At 38.8% G+C, this 17,263-nt stretch overlaps 1 protein-coding gene across 1 annotated transcript; it reads right to left on the reverse strand.

The window, feature by feature from the left end:
• Nucleotides 1-7: 7 nt before the first annotated feature.
• On the reverse strand, nucleotides 8-16,479 carry slc16a5 (solute carrier family 16 member 5). The gene is made up of 5 exons (XM_005805422.3): nucleotides 16,358-16,479; nucleotides 11,826-12,283; nucleotides 8,134-8,277; nucleotides 6,569-7,402; nucleotides 8-3,154 (listed from the first exon to the last, which is right to left on the reverse strand). Exons 2-5 carry the CDS (start codon nucleotides 12,178-12,180, stop codon nucleotides 2,940-2,942), a joined length of 1,548 nt encoding a protein of 515 aa, XP_005805479.2. The 5' UTR covers nucleotides 12,181-12,283; nucleotides 16,358-16,479; the 3' UTR covers nucleotides 8-2,939.
• Between the last annotated feature and the right edge of the window lie 784 nt (nucleotides 16,480-17,263).

Below are 17,263 nucleotides of genomic sequence, written 5' to 3' on the forward strand. Positions count from 1 at the left end.
CAATTTCAAAATTCAACTATTTATTTCCCCTAAATCATAATGTATAAATAAAGAATTTATAAAGATACAATTTGGTAAACAGCAAGACTCCAAAATGTGCTAACAAATCCTCTGATTAGTAATAAACGTCTGGTTAAACAGTTCATTACAACGACACATCTGATACCTGAAATATTCTGAAATATTTCTTTAATGCTCAACAGTTTCTCGCTCATTTTATTAGCTCTGAACATATATGGACGAAGTGATTGTTTCATTGTTAACTAAAACATGTGATTATTGAAAAGATAAACCACCATGTTGGAGCTGCTTCCTTTTTTTCACCTCAAAGATCGGTTCAGTAGAAACTGTGAAACACAAGGAATCATCTGTGAAAAGGGAGCAGCTGCAGACCATCTTCTCCTAATAAACCAGCTACGTAAAAAGGCACTGTTCCATGACAGAATGAGAGAGCAACAAACATGACTTGTTTTCCATTAAAACAATAAGTTATTTTTGATTTTCTGACACCTTCAGGGGTTTAAAATAGATTATATTTGAATTATTGGAAAATGTTAAACTTGATGTGTTTAAAAAGTCCAAAACAAACCCTGGTCAAACTGCTAGGTACTTTAAAGTGATGCTGATTCCCATCAATGTTTATTTGAGTCCAATACTAGAGTTAAACTACAAATCAAAATATGTCCCTGTACTCAAATACAGATGCATCTCAATAAATTACATTAGCATCAAACAATTTATTTCACTAATTTTAGTTGCTTTTACTTTTGACATTGTCTAAATTGGTATGTATTGCATACCAATTCATTGGCCTTAAAGTGGCAGTGTAATAATCTCATCTCAGTAATAGTTTACTGTGGATCTATATGCTTACCGTAGCTTCATTTTTGCACTTTATTCTTAGAGGAATCTCTAAGCATGTAAGCGTTGGAGTCAGTCTCTACGATCAATAGATTTATCAGTCTCATAAGACAATTTAGTTCAAACAAACTTGGATTCATTTGTCTTGATCCTTTAGGGTTTGATACAGCTTAACTGAAAATTACAGGATATTCAAAAAGGAAAAACATAATTGTTTGGTCAGACAAAGAGAAATTTGGCCTCAGTATGATTGGATGAGTCAAGGTGGGACTTTCAAATCTTAAAATACTAAATTGTTAAGCATGGTGGTGGCAGCATTATGCTGCTGAGCCACTTTGGTTCCAGAAATACTGGCCTCCATGTTCTTCAGTTCAAATTTGGACGAAGCTTGTTCCCAATCTCCCATCAGAACTGGATTTTGAATAAATTACGCCAGTTCTGTTCCTCCTCAAAGCCAGTGATGGGAAACAAAACAATTTAAATAAATTTTTGATTCTGCTAAGGTGGTGAGTCAAATTCCAGACAGAATTTCCATAAAGCTTCACCAGGTGTTTCACTCAATTGGGCTCGTGGCAGCTTATTTTTGAACTTTAGGAGAGACCAAAGGATTTCAATGAAATAAGATAAAGCACAGATGCAAATCTAAGATGCAAATCTAAGTTTCAGTCAACATATTTGGTCTGGCGATTCCTAAGAAGTTATTGTTTTGTAAGCCAAACATTTGGATTACAGTTGGCTAGTTATGCACATCAAGTAAAGAGAAATCTCTGGACCTGACGAATAAAAACAGATTGTGCAGAACAAAGGCACCTTTTCCAGAGAACAACCCGACACCAACAGTAAAACACGGTGGAAGTTTTATATGTGAAAAAAAAAACAAATCCTGTCAGACAGCTGGAGTTGAAAGTTTAACAATTAGTTTGATTATGACGAAGAAATCATTTATTTATGCTACATCACACAAATTCAAGGTGCAGAAGGTTACAGTTTTTTTAGTGCCACGTTGGTGCATTTCCTAACTAGTTGCTTTTTTCTCCATTGTGCTTCAGTTTCAGTGAACACCTTTGAATTGCAGGCACCAAATCAAACAAAAACAAGATGTTTGTGCAAACATGGCAACTTAACGTTTGTTCTTTAATGTGCTGAAATCTTAATGCAGAAGGAGTGAAAAATTCAAGAACGCTCTTCTGGGGTTATCTGAGTTTGGTCTTTGGACTTTTGCTTAAAAGTAAACAGACGGGTGATCAGACGCCTCGGTGTGATTGGTTCCTACCTCAGTTGATTTTTGCCGTACACACCGATGCAAACTCAAAGACAAAAATAACGATAAATCCAGCAAAGATTCAGAAATTAGTGTGAGTTTTGTTTTCTTATAAACGTCCTGGCATGATTAATAGTCTAGTGATACAGATGGCGTGGATAAGACCAGCAGCATTTTACAATAAACAGTACAATCACATTCATGTTGTAAGTGCACATTTGTTCATTTTGGTAAGCAACTTTAACCAACACTAGCTGTGTTTCCATTACAAATGTGCGCAAACCTTTGTTGAAAAAACACAATTTCACAACTGCTGTGTTTTTGTTAAATAAGAAACGCAATTAAGTTCACATGTGGATAAGTTTGTTCACGCCATAAATCATTCAAAAATAAAAAAAATGTAAAAAACATGCCGCGGCATCATCATGCTATCACATCCTGTCGTTGTCTTCGTCTATTCCGCCAGTAATAACATCTGTTGGTTGACCACATGACACGATTGTGATGCGAAAAAAGTTTTTCCTTTTCAGTTTTTCAAAATACACTAATTTTGATACGGCTGAAAAAGTAACCTCATCCTAGTACAAAAGCTTTTTATCCAAAAATGTGAGCTTCTTTTCATATAAAGCAAATTTCCTTTTGCAATTCCAAATTGCACAATTTATACGGTCAATGGAAACGCAGCTAGTGAAAGTCATTCCAAGTATTTCACTGCTCCAAATATCAGGAATAATCTGCAAAACTGCATGGACACAGTGGCAGCAGGTTCACAGGCTGGTGATACGCTCCGTCCCCAGGCTGAGGCCTCGTCTCCCTGCTAGGGCCGGTCGCTGTACTCGCAGACAGGAGGGGCGTCGGCTGCAGGTTTCTCTGCTGCGGGCTGAGCAGAGAGCTGACCCTGCAGCGATGCCTTCCTCTCCTTTTTGTCCAGCCAGAGGAAGGACAGTATCAGGAACAGAGCGGAGGAGGCAACAACGGCACTGCAGGCGATAAAGACGTAGAAATATTGTTGCGTGGTGTCCACCAGGACCCCTGTAGCAAAGGAAACAGTGACAGTAAGTATTTCAACGCTACAGGTTGCTGCAGAACTGCTAACTTTAAGATGCCAAACATTTGCCATAGGGAGTAGTTTTAAGCTTTCCTTCCTTGGAGGGCTAAAATGATTAATCGTGATTAAATGATTATTGAATTAGTTAAAAAACAATCTTTAACTTGAGTGTACACAGTAAAATACCATTTGCTAAATAAACAGCATACTTAGAGCAATAATTAAGCCAAAACTGTACAAAAAATTGTATTTGAGGTAAAAAAAAAAAACAACTTTAATTGTCTGTAAATATGTGGCTTCACCTGGTTCAAATTCTGTAAAAAAAATAACATAATTAAACCTCTTTTAAGCACCTTTTCCCAGACAATTATTAATCTGTTAACCCAGAAAATAGTCTACAGATTAGCCTTATAATCTACTGATGTTAAGTCCAGCAGAAATGGCTTTTCGCATGTTGGTGTTAGTCCATCCTTTGCTGCAAGCGTACACTAAAGGGATTTTATGTTATTGCATTTTGGGCAAAATAAATGCTGTTTCACATTTTCAAAAAGGAACTGAATCATTCATTTATTTGCATCTTTTGATGTCTTTCTAATATTGTATAATAAAACGGAGTAAGTGGTCAAATAAAAAAAATCTCCCGGACGTGCCAATTTTTTTTACCCGATTAATTGTCAAACTAACTGATAGGATAATAGTACAAAATTATCTGTTAGTTGCAGCCATATTTTCTTGTAGCCACATTCTTGCACAGGAAAGAAAGCAAGAAAGAAATAATCTTGAAAACACTTGTACAATTTAAGATCAACTAATTTAAAAATACTATATATTTAGCTGTACTTCCCAGCTGCTCCATCAGCCCTTCTCCTCCTCCTCTTATCTCAGCACTAATCACCCAGAGGGACAAATGCTTTTCATTCCACCTCCCATAACTTGTGCAACAAACCCAAACCTTTAGAGTTAATTTAAGCTCCATGTTCAGCCTCTGCATGTAAAACATCTGTTGGAATATTCCAAATCTCACATATTTGTTTTCTGCATTTAAACGGCAACTAAATGATTTTCAACAACTTTTATGTACTTTTATTGGAGAAATTGGGTAAAAGATATCAGGCAGACAACACTAGAAGACAAAATGAATTCTACTTGTGCAGGAACTCGTTCTCTGGCAGATGTTTTTGCGTCAGGGCCAAAATTATCACCAGTTTTTCCCCCCATGTGATCTGTCTAACACAAGCAGCGCTAGTCTTTGAGAATCTGATGTTACTTGCTGAAAAGCAGTATTCTGATTTACATAAAGGTGCAGAAGTATGGACTTTCCCTGAAGCCATGCATTACAGCTCATTTAAATCTGGGTAAACTGCGCTGACGAAGTGGGACGCCATGTACTCCGTGAACTACATTTGCATTTTGCTCCTAAACAATAGAGACGCACAAACTCAGGTTCACAAACATTTTGCACCGGCATCTACATGAGTAAATGTTTGATAAGTACATATTTACAGACTGTTTTGGATCTGAGAATGCTGTTTAAGCATCTTGGAGTTTCAGTGTTCATGTTTAGGATTAATTTCTGCTTTATATACAAACCTCAAACCTAATGCTGTGTTTATCCCGAGTGGCTTCCCAACCTCGTGGCAACATTAAGCATTTTCCTGTTTGGAAAACAAAGTTTGCCGGAAACGGAAAGATGTCTATCAGAAAGTGCAGCAACTTTCGTTCAGTACTGCAGAAGGCAGTAATGAACGACATGAGGTCAGGCAGAATGTGCAGCATGAATATTTAGTGATTAATATGAGATTGTGCCACAAATTAAATTCATTTTCAAAAATATAAACAGAAAAAGAATGAAACTGAAAACAAAAAAGAAATTTAAAAAATATGCAATAATATATTCAGCAGTAAAGTTATAGACTAGAATTAGTTAATTTCAATCATTTATTTAATTTTGGCTGAGGCTGAATTACAATGAAAAAGATTTCTTTCACTTTAAATGCCTGAAAAACTGGTGTCTACACAAATGCACATCGTTTAGGCGGACAAGTAAAGCATTTATTTTAAATAAAGTAAAGAATGAAATTCAATAGTAGAAAACATTAAACGGTGACTGAATCATTTTTTTTAAAGTTACATGTTTTCTATGAATGTTTCCTAGAAATACTAGCATTTTCTAACTTGTTATTGTTGACTCGCGACTGTGAAGCGACTCGCGTGTTCTGCAGGCCTAAACCGATCCTGACTTGTTGCATCATAGATCATCTAAATAGCAGCCTGCTAACAGTCATTCGAACCCTGAGCGACAGGAATCGTACGATCTTTTCCCCCCCTGCTGCTGCTCACACCCACTCCTCCATAATGTAGCATACAATAGGTTCCCAACTCTGTCTTAACATGCCTTTTTGACTGGAAACAAACTGCAGTTTGCCGATCACCCTTTAAGCAAACATGAGAACTTCCTCCTGAGGACGAGTGATTGTGACATCGTATTAAAATACTATATTATTTTGCTGATTATTTGTGTTCAAATAGGGAAACTAGAGTTTGTTCAGCTGATAAAAAGTGCTGAATAAACGATCCTCACAAATTTACTGGGACCAGCAAGAGTAAAACAGAAATTGGGGACATAAATGAGAAAAGAAAATGTTTTGCTGTTACAGTAAGCCATCATCCACTTTCATAAATAGCAGTTCAGCCTTTTTCGATTCAAATGTTTCCACCATAAACAAAAAGACTGCTCCACAGTTGCACCACGCCACCATTTATCTACCAAAAACTAAGCAAAAATGCACCAACTGAAGGTGGAAACAAAGTTAATTCTTACTGTTTCTGTAGAAACTGTGAAGGTTTTTACTTATTATGTGCAATGATTAATTGATCATCATTGCACATAATTTTTTAGACCATCGCTGGTCTAAAAAGAATAAGTCAGCATGACTTTTAGATTTGCAAAGTTGCAACTGAACCACAAGACTTCCGCAAAAAAATTCTTTCCACTAACACTTGTCAGCATTTCGACTTATTGGGTAAAACAGGTGACATGTTGCAAAAGGTCTTTACCAGGAGTGTCGCGATACAACTTTTTCACTTCCGATGCGTTGCAGCTTTGAGTTCTGGCCGATACCAATAATGACCAGACATGATGTCAGCACAAATTACACACGCTTTTACTTATTTTGTGGTGCAGAATGTTAGAAAAGGATTGATCAAGGGATATTACTCAGACAGCAAGAGTCATCAACAGTGGATAGAAACGCTGGGGTGGACTAAATACTGATATTTTAGATATAGGCCTATATGATCCGATACTTTTTGATTTCCAATATCAATATCTGATCGGGACACCCTCAGTCTTTACCTTGTGAGCTGGAGTTATCATTTTATGATATTTTGTGCGTTACCTGCCAGCGGAGGTCCAATAAGCAGCGTGATGCTCTCCATGACGGCGAGCAGCCCCAGCGCCGACGGGAAGCGCCTCATCTCCACTATATCCATCAGGACGGTGAACATCAGCGACCCGACCACGCTCATCGAAAGTCCGTACGTGACCACATACGCCACCAGCACGGGGAATCCGGCCCCGATGCAGCAGATGCAGTTACTGAGCCCGTTGAAGAGCAAGGCGGAGGCAAACACATAAACGTGGCGCCCTTTGAACCAGGGCATGTTGAACATGATGGCGAACGGCGGCCGCACCACGATGTTAACGATGCCCAGGATGGAGAGCAGCAGCGCAGCCCGGCTCGGCTCCATGCCGTAGGCCGTGGCGTACGGAACCAGATATATCAGCGGCACCACGAAGCCCAGCATCATAAAAGTGATGCCTATGGCAAACACACGGTAATGCCGGTTGTTGAGGAACTGATCGAAAGCCATGTGTTCTTTGACGGAGGCCACCAAAGACCTCCATCTGGTCCCAAGCCTCAATTCCCGCTTCGTCTGCTTTTCTGACGGCGGAGGTGTGCGGTCCATCAGCGGCTGGCCGCGATGCTTTTTGGGCTGAAGGGGCCGCATCACAGCGCCGCACACGCAGCAGTTCAGCAGGACGGCGCCCAGGATGAGAAAGCTCCCCCTCCAGCCGAACTCTGAGTGGAGGTAGCTTCCCAGGAAAGGCAGAGTGCAGAGTCCCAGGGCCGTTCCCGTGGAGGACATGGCGTTGGCAAACGCACGCCGACGCACAAAGTAGTGACCCAGGATGGTGACAGCCGGCTGGAAACTGAAGCAGAAGCCGAGTCCTGAAACAGAGTCGAGATGCTGTTTTTAATGTCTGAGAAATAACAATTAAAGACTTGAGATCTTCTACTGTAGTGATGCACCGATCAGAATTTTTTGGCTAATTCTCAATATCTGTGCTTTGATTTCCACACCCATTTTATAAACCTGAAATTATCAATATTAAAAGCAGAGGCGATGTCACACTGTGTGAGTGAAAGAAAGGGTTTATTGTTTCCCAATAATAAACCCTTAGAAGGCCTCTGCCAGAAGATCTCAACTAGAGCTGCAACTAACCATTATTTTAGCAATCTGTTTATTATTCTGATGATTAATTGGATTGAAAAATCTGAACATTTTATTATTTAACCATAATGTATTAAAATATATGTATAGAGGAAAAAAATAAATTCCCTTTTTAAATAAGAAAATAAACATCATATTGCCTTGAATGCAGTAACAGAAATCCTTTAATACATGTATGATTATTTATAGTAAAGGATGCATCTGCAGCTAATCTGCTTCAACATTTAATAATTAAAATAAAAATCCTTCTAACATCAACATTTAAAAAGCTTGGTCCTTTCTGCTTGACCCCACTTCCATGTAGGGCAGATCTGTTGAACTTTTTTTTAGAGTTTGTGTACTTCAATTACATCGATTACTAAATTAGTTAATTATTTCAATGACAAATTAATTGGATTAATAGTTTCATCTTTAACCTTGTGTCATCAGTATAGATCACTTTGCTGACCTGTAATCACTCCAGCGGTGACGTAAAGCTCGGCGATGGAGTTGGTAAACGAGCTGGCGGCCATTCCGAGCCCACTCAGGACCCCGCCCAACATGACGGTGGCCCTGCAGCCGAGCTTCCCCACCAGCACGCTGCAGAACGGACCTGTGGATCACATGAAATGCTCTTAGTTTAATGCACACTAGTAGAGGTAGAGGGTAGAGGCTTACGAGGCAGAGGCTGCTTTCCTAATCCTGCCTGCTTCACATAACCTGCTCAGCTGCAATCTGAGACAAGGAATGTTCTAAGAAATGAAGTGTTTGCTTTCTTGTATTTGCAATCAGCATGTGGAATTTTGTAAAGCTGTAAAACTGTTAGGCTGCAAGACATTTTACGTCACGTTCAAAAGATGTATAGAAAAGTTTCTCTGATCTTTAATGTGTTGCGTGTCTTTTACTGCAGCTCATAGATGATTTATGAGAGGGAAGCTTCACACTGTGAATCTGAAAGCCTGAATATTAAATACAGAGATCCCCTTGCTTAAATGTCAGAGGGTGGGGTATCAAGGTTAACACTGCTCAACTTTGTTTCTGAGCTACAGGCTGCTAAATATTTCCAGTGACAGCGTTTGACCTTGTTGAGTCAACAACAGCAGAAAAAAAACCCTCAGAATGCCACAATTACAAGCTTTTTTTAGCATTTAATGTCCATAATATGAACACTAACATTTGTAGATCCTTCAACTTATAAAACTGGAAAGGAAGTGGCAGCTTGGTGCAGCTTAATGAAGAAAAATCTTCTTATCCCATTTCTTTGGGATTAAGAACATTTCAAAGCTCAAAGCATTCCTGCCCCTAAAATCCAATAAAACTGCCTGAAAACCTGAATGTAACTCTCAGTGCTGCAGTTCTAGCGCTTACTGTAGCCGATTTGATCAGACAGCTGAATGACAGCAGCAACGATATGATTTCAATTAGATTTGGTCTGCGGTGGATCCACAAAGCTCAGGCACCAAATCCAAGCCCATCTGACATGAACAGGAAGTTCACACCGTGACGTGAAGAGGTTCATAAAAGAGATCAATACACAGAAAAGCGCCTTGTCTCCACGCTGTTCTCGAGGATTTGCGTTATCAGCAGCAGAGGTGAAGCAGAGGGCAGCCGCCCGTCTCCACAGCACACCAAACACAGGCAGGGGGGAGAAACGTGGGAGAAACTTCAAACCCATCGTCAATGACTTTCCATTTACACATTAACTGAATCAAAAGGCTTCCTGTTCAACAAAATCAATCTGCGATGATGGTTTTACCCACATGTGCAGACAAGTTAGGCGGCCAAATATATTAGATTATATTAACTGAAGTGATTATAATAGATGCTCCTTTCAGACTGCGTTGCTTTAATCTCTTATAAGACTAAAGAAGTTGTAATTTCTACACCACCTTTCCATCTACTTGTGTAGCTGCATACATGTGAATGTTTTATTCCATGTGTTTCTGATGTAAACTATAATTTTTTCCACGTCACTCGCAGATTCCCAGTTTAGCGAGAGCAGATCAGCTAAATCAAAATGTGGCGTACAGTTCTCCAAGATAAGCTGCGCTGCTGAAGCACAGCTAATTGGATACAGTAGCTTTTTTGCTGGATTTTATTTATCAAATAAAATCCAGCGGAAAAAAACAACAACTAATTACATGCTTAAAATGCAAGATAAATCTGGTGGCTACTTTATTGTGCTTGGTGTAGAGAAACCTGAACTTTGAACACACATCCGTCCCACCCTGTTTAATGTGTTACATTGGGCTTCAATAAAAGTCTGATTAAAAAAAAGAGGATGTTGTCATTACTGCTGCACAGATCATTCTCTGAGTAGTCGTCAAATCCTGGTGGAGGGCAGCAAAAAATAAATAAATTACAACATTTTTTATTAAAGAGGCTTTAATAAAAAAGATTTGCCCTACTGCAACTCAGAAATAAAAATATGCTAAAATATTGGTGGCTTCAAACTGTGCCAGGCATGGTGGTGGCAGCATTACGCTGAGGGTCCGTTTTACTGTTCCTGTTACAGGTGGATGGAATATTAGACTAGGAGAACTACCTCCAAATTATTCAACTTCGCCTCAAATCTCCAAATAAATGGTAGAAACGTGAACACAACTGGTTGTTCCAACAGGACAAAGAACCCAAACTGGTTTTGGAATAGATCAAATTAGCCAACATTAAGCTTGTGGAATGGTCCAGATGAAAACCCTGTTGAAAATATATGAACTGAGCTTAAATGTCTGGTCTGGTGAGAGGAAAACACCAATTTGAAACAACTTAATTTTTCAGAATGACGTTTTTCAAAGTCAGAAGTTAATTTATGACTGGTTTCTCTGCTACATTCAAAACGAATATTAAACCAAATAAAGTTGAGAATTCAAGCTAATTTTTTTTGTCTTAACCATTCACAATTAATTAAAACTTTCTCACCCATTTCTTGTTTTCAAAATTCATCGTAGTTTCTTGTTGTATATTCCTTTAAAGAGAATTGCTTAAATGAATCATTAAGGCCTGAAATTAGTTTGAAACTCTTGCCAAGGATGAGTGGATGTAAATTACTGACCTAGAACCACATGCAGGCTCCAGCCCGTCTGGGTGTCTGAACATAATTAAGCAGGTAAAGTGAAAGGAATAAATGGATGGAGCAAAAAGCAGAACTCTGTGAAAACTAAAACGGTCAGTTTTGGCTTTGGGAAATAAGCCTGCCACGGTTTCTCATGAAATAATCTCATCTAAACCAACACAAACACAGCAAGACTCGCAAATTCCCACTCTCACCTTTCACACGTTCCCCTGAACAATACAAGCATTTATCCCACCCTCTGTAGCGTATAAAAGGGCAACTTCTAAGGATATTACATTTGTGGATGTTAATATAACTGTAATCGCAGTCATATTAATATCTACATTGTTATATTATTATTATTGTTGTCATGAAGAATTCCAATGAATGTTTAACAGCCCCAAAACCGTCCATATTGTTGGGATTGTTAGCTATTTTCTCAGCTGTTTGTTTAATGAGAGCATTAAGAAGTATCAATAAATGTGAAATGATGATAAAATCCAGTTACTGTGTGCAGTGTAGTGATACAAATTAGACTTCTTTATCTGACTGGTGTCCTGAAGAAGACAAATGGAGTCTTTTTCAAGAGCAGTCACAGACATACAGTCACCTAAAACAGAAGTAAAAAAAAAAGCAATCGTCCCTTTTATCGTTATCACAACAGCACCACAAAATAATGTGAGAAAACGTTTTGTTGTGTTAAATATCTGAAATGCTGCCAAACTGCTGCCATGTTTTTTTTTTTATTTTTAAGAAGTTATGAGGCACAATGGTGAAACCTGAAGCTGCTGCTGTGCAAGTTACAGGATGTTGCTAGGTAACCACAAGTTACTCAACAGGTTGTTGCTAGGTAACCAAAGAGTGACTGAGTTTAGTTGATGCCACCAACCTTGCTAGCCATAAGAGACTGAGTGGCTGAAGTCTTTCCTCTGCCTGCATCCCCAAGAATGCTGCACGGTTCTGGATCGTATCCAGTGAAATCATTGAACGTTAAATCACGCATATTATTTATTGATATTGATCACGTGTCTCTTTCGCAACATTGATTTATTGTCCAGTTCACATATTAGCGTTGGCCTTTAATGACAACCATGACTCAGCCGGTTTACCTCCTGCGTGAAGCGCCGACGTCATGATGGACGGCACCCAGGACGTTTCGCTGTTGGAGGCGTGGAACTCGTTCTGCAGGTCTGTGTAGAAGATCCCCACACAGGAGGGAAAGCCCAGGGTCATGGCCAGGACCAGGATGGTTGCAACCAGCACCGCCCAGCCCCAGCCGCCATCCGGAGCGGTGACAGCTCCTCCCGTTATAGCGACGGGGTCTCCGCTTTCACTCCCCCGCCCTCGCTCACAGTCAGCAGCCGCCTCCTGCCCCTCGTCGTGGTCCAAACCGTTGGCCAGGTCGAAGGTCTCCGAGTGGAGACTGGGATCACTCGAGCCCCTGATTCCATTCCGCTGAGTCATTTTCTGCTCGGCACTTGAGGCGGGACTCTGGTGTTAGCTCTGCAGGGTGTGAAGGAACGTTGGCTGCCCATGTCACTGCAACCGCTGGGTCCTTTCAGGAGACCTGGGATCACAATCACGTAAGGAGCAACGTCAGAGTGCACACTTTTTATTTTTTATCTACTCTTCTTAGCAGATTAGCTCAGATTAGCTCAGGCTTTGACCAGCTTCCTTGCATCTGCTGAAGGAATGTTTCCTCACAGCATGATGCTGCCACCACCATGTTTCAATATGTGGGTTGTGGGGAGGGCGGTCATGTGTTCCACACAGAGCATGTAACATGTCCTAAAATTGAAAGTTAATTTCAATTAATTCCACACCGATCTGTTCATGCCTAAGTTTTAATATATAAATACACACATTGGCGTCGAATCAGCAGTGCAAGTTGAAGACCTGCACTAATATCATACAAAAAAATCTCATTAAACTCATTTGAATGTACTCAATAGACTTCTTCAATTATTTAGGATATCCTGACATGTTTAATGTGATGTTTTAGAATTAAATTGTTTTTAAATAATTTCACAAACAAAAATAAAATCCTGCAATCTTCTATTATGTAAAAGACACAAAATCCTGCAATGTCGACGCACATGAATTTGCCATTTTACCACTGAGAAAAATAAAAAATAAAAAATTCAACACCTGCATCTGTTTACCAGTGTGTGTGGTAGATTAGCTCGTTTTGTGTCTTTCCATTTTTTTTCCAGCTTTTCGTGCCATTTAGATAAAAGTGTTTGCTTTTAGTTATGTCTGAGTCCAGGCTGAAGCACAGAGGAAGCCAAGCCTTCACAGCCCTACCTTATAAATAATGAAGTGGACCTGCACTTCCTTGCTAGACAGCTGCCAAAACAACCTATTTTTAGGTCTCGTCTTATAACATTACTTTGGTTTAAATCCTTATAAATTCCTTTATAGTTAGCAGCCTTTACTGTTTTCTTTGTGAAGTACAAGACTTTTTTAAACTATTTTTTGAGCTAATTAAATCAATGAAAAACAACATCTACAAATAAATATTCAAGGCTTCCTTAAATCTCAGCTGAAAAGTGAGTGGTATTTGTAAAAAGACAGTTGATTATGTGATAACCTCACATAATTTTTTTGACCAAGTGGACAAAAAAAAAACAGAAGAAGCAAAACTTGGAGCTCTGATCTCGTCTAACATTGCAAAATTTCTACAGAGGTTTTCACAGAACCAATAAGAAAAGCTCCAAAGCTGGAAAACGGACAGAAGATCCTGCCTCATTAATTCATTTAGTCCTTTATTTAGTCGTTTTTGCACAATCAAAGCCTGCAGGGAGAGAAGCCTGTCGAACACATTTCCTGTGCGTATTCATTTGTCCGCATTTCATAATAAAACATAACCAGACATCCAGAACTTCACGCCTGCAGCTGCTCATTTAGCAAAACCCTGATAAGTTTAGGGAAGAACCGCCCTGCTCGGCGTCAGAGGGAGTCGAGCCAACGTGACACCAGCATGAGCTTGTAAAAACGACTGAATGAAAGGCCTTCTGTGAAAACGTTCCCCCAGCAGTTGGTCCAAAGACATTCAACACCGTTTCCACATGCAACTGCTGAGCAAGTCTCCTGAGAATCTTTTCCCCAAGAACAAATCTTTCAAGGACATGATACAGATTGTCTGATCTTTACCAGGTTCACTCAAGCGTACAAAAACACAACAGGGATTCATTATTTATTTATATATATTTTTTTAAGTACGCTATTTTTCAAATATCTTTATCTAATTTTTATTAGGAGTGCATTGATTTCACATTTCTGGCCAAATTCCAATTACCGATCTTTAAAAAGGATGGCCTGCCAATTCTGATTTTGGCCAAAACTTATTTTTTTGTATACAATGTCACTAAATATAGCAAAAAAGTCACTCAGTTGGCAGCAGTGGGGTGACTGTTGTTAACTGGTCCAATACTTCACATGGAAGTACTGGAAGATAATGATCTCCCAAAATTAAAGAAATCAGCGTTGATAAATCGGTTAGTTGATAAATCGGTTAGTTGATAAATCGGTTAGTTGGTAAATCTGTTAGTTGATAAATCGGTTAGTTGATAAATCGGTTAGTTGATAAATCGGTTAGTTGATAAATCGGTTAGTTGGTAAATCTGTTAGTTGATAAATCGGTTAGTTGATAAATCGGTTAGTTGATAAATCGGTTAGTTGGTAAATCTGTTAGTTGATAAATCGGTTAGTTGATAAATCGGTTAGTTGATAAATCGGTTAGTTGATAAATCGATTAGTTGATAAATCGATTAGTTGATAAATCGGTTAGTTGATAAATCGGTTAGTTGATAAATCGATTAGTTGATAAATCAGTTAGTCGATAAATCGGTTAGTTGATAAATCGGTTAGTTGATAAATCGGTTAGTTGATAAATCGGTTAGTTGATAGATCATCTGGATGATAAATCAGTGCACCTCTAATTTTTACTAAACTCAAAATATAAAAGTGCAACTATATGTAGGCCTGTCACAATAAGCAATAAATCAATTATTAGCATGATAAATTAAAACAACCTCAATAATTTTAATTTACAGGATTTATCGTTTTCCTCTTTTCCCTCTTTCTGCCAAAAACTGGACGACAAAAGTCTTGAGTCTGGTGTTTTGGTCTCAACTAGCTCTTTTTTTGAAAGATATTTTTGTTTACAGAGACTTCATAATTTATTTTATTAGTTTTTTTCTGTTTTATTTATGTTTTATATTTAAAATGTCTTCCAGTTCCAGTTTTAAATGTTCATTAGAATTTAAGTTTATTTATTATTATTATTTTATTAATCTTTGTGAATGTGTTTTTACATTATGCCATTACCATCAAGTTGCTTGAAAATGCTCTCAAAACAACAATATTATCGTTTGTCGCAATAACTTCTGGGACAATTTATCGTCCAGCGAAATTTGTTATTGTGACAGGCCTAACTGTATTTTGACACATGTGCAAGACAAAAGAAAAGTGAAGATAATGATCTCCCAAAATTAGTGGGAGTGTTGAATCATTTAATCAAAAGGAAAAAAAGTTCAAAAAAAATTCTAATTTTGTCATTTATGAAGAAATAAAATGCAGATTTAGACTTCTTCTAGGATCTCACGTAACTAAATAATACAGGTGTCCCATACACACTACAACTTCTAGTGTAATCCCCATGTCTAGACATCGTTACTGACTCACAGCTTAGAAATGTCAAAGTTAAAATATTAAATATAACACTTATTTATACTTTTTTTTATACCCATTATTCAGTTTTTAACATCAATTAATAGGATGGTATTAGTGGTTAATTATATTGGGCCTGACAAATTAGCAAACATGCCTCTTGTAGCCTATAAAAACCCCAACCTTAATAGCAGTAATTTTTGGAACATGTTTCATTCATTTGTTTGGATTTAATCTACAAATAATTTATAACAAAATTCATCAGATTGTCAGTAAATGCTGCTTGACTAGCACAAGCGGCACAACACTTTGGAAGAAGATCAGTTATCGCATCAACATCTTAGTTTATAATGTTGATTTGTTTGTTTTTCTCAAGAAGAGTGCTGTCGGCGGGGAGAGGTTGTGTGTCTGGTTTATTGTGGGGTGGCAGGAAAAACAAATTTGCCCCAGGCACTATTCCTCTTCCTGCCAGACGAGTGAAGAAATCCTCATGGACCTCATTTATCTTTGGTGAAATAGTTTGATGGCAGCTGACCTTTCTGTGGGACGGGCCACCCTGACAGGATGGAGGAGCAGATTTAATGTCACTGAATGAAGCCTCAGCTTTTAAACTCTCTCGTTCAACAGCTTTTAAGGCGCTCTCTCTTTTTCCCTACATTCTCTCCCGACTCGCCTTGTTTACGTCTAAAAGTCACGCATGCAAAACCCGGGTTTCCAACCAAAACACAGTCCCAATACTTTCAGACCACCCTGGCTCCACTGCCACGAGATAAAAAAAAATGTAAATATGTTTCTCAGTAGATCTAAATCTCGCTGTTTCTCGCATCACCGTGAACTGTGAAGCTTCCTCCGGACTGATGGACGTCTTCAACATCAGTTCAGCAAAGAGGAGGAAGTGCTTTCACCAGCAGCCATCGCTTCCGTATTTTTATTTTATTTTTATTTTTTTAAAACAAACGCAGTTGCTCACCTTTCCAGCCGTGCAGCTCCTCTGTGTCTGCCGGAGGAAAATCTGTCGAGCTGATATTAGCTCGTAACGGACCACCGCGTCCGCCGCGTGGGCGGGGACTAGATGCGGATCCCGGAGACGACGGGAGCGGGCCGTGAGCAGGCCGCGATAAGCCCCGCCGCTGGCTGTCCCTGAGCGGATGTGGCAAGCGGTTTTAACATTTAATAACTTTAAAAGCCAAAAGTTACCAGCAAGCACCAGGCTTACAGTTTTTACAAATGTTTAATATGGACCATATGGGCGTTTACCCAGCGTGACATTAGAAAGGAGGTGCACAGTCACCATATAAAGAAAATATTATTTATCTGCAGTCAATAGGATGTTGGTGGCCCAATCATGCTGCTGAAAATAGGATTATGATGACGTTTTTGCCCTCAATCAAACAATACCAACACTGGTTATTCTATTATATATTCCTTCTGTTTAGCTATCGCAGATGGGGGTGAACTTTAGCAATGCTCAATGTGAAAATCTGAAGATAGACAGATGACTGACTAACAGAAACTAAATGCTGTTACCCATTGAATAACAACTTCTATATTATTTATATTGCTGTTACATGAATAGTGGAAGTCTTCCTGCTGTTCCTGCCACTGCTGGTGAAATATATCAAACGCATTTATTCTAATTTTGTGTTTATCAGCTGGTGTAACTTTCAAATAGTTACAATTATAACACTCACATACCATGATGCATTTCAAAATGCACTTTTTTTTTTAAGTTTGCTACTCCTGGTATGATCTAAGCAAATTGCAAGTGACTAATGACAATGTCACGCACACACAGAGTAGCTTAGCAGTGATAAATCAGATCTGGTGTTGACAAAGTGTAGGGGCCCCCAAATGAAAATTTCCTTAGGGACCCAAA

The sequence above is a fragment of the Xiphophorus maculatus genome, chromosome 10 (genome assembly GCF_002775205.1).
Source record: "Xiphophorus maculatus strain JP 163 A chromosome 10, X_maculatus-5.0-male, whole genome shotgun sequence".
NCBI classification, from domain to species: domain Eukaryota; kingdom Metazoa; phylum Chordata; class Actinopteri; order Cyprinodontiformes; family Poeciliidae; genus Xiphophorus; species Xiphophorus maculatus.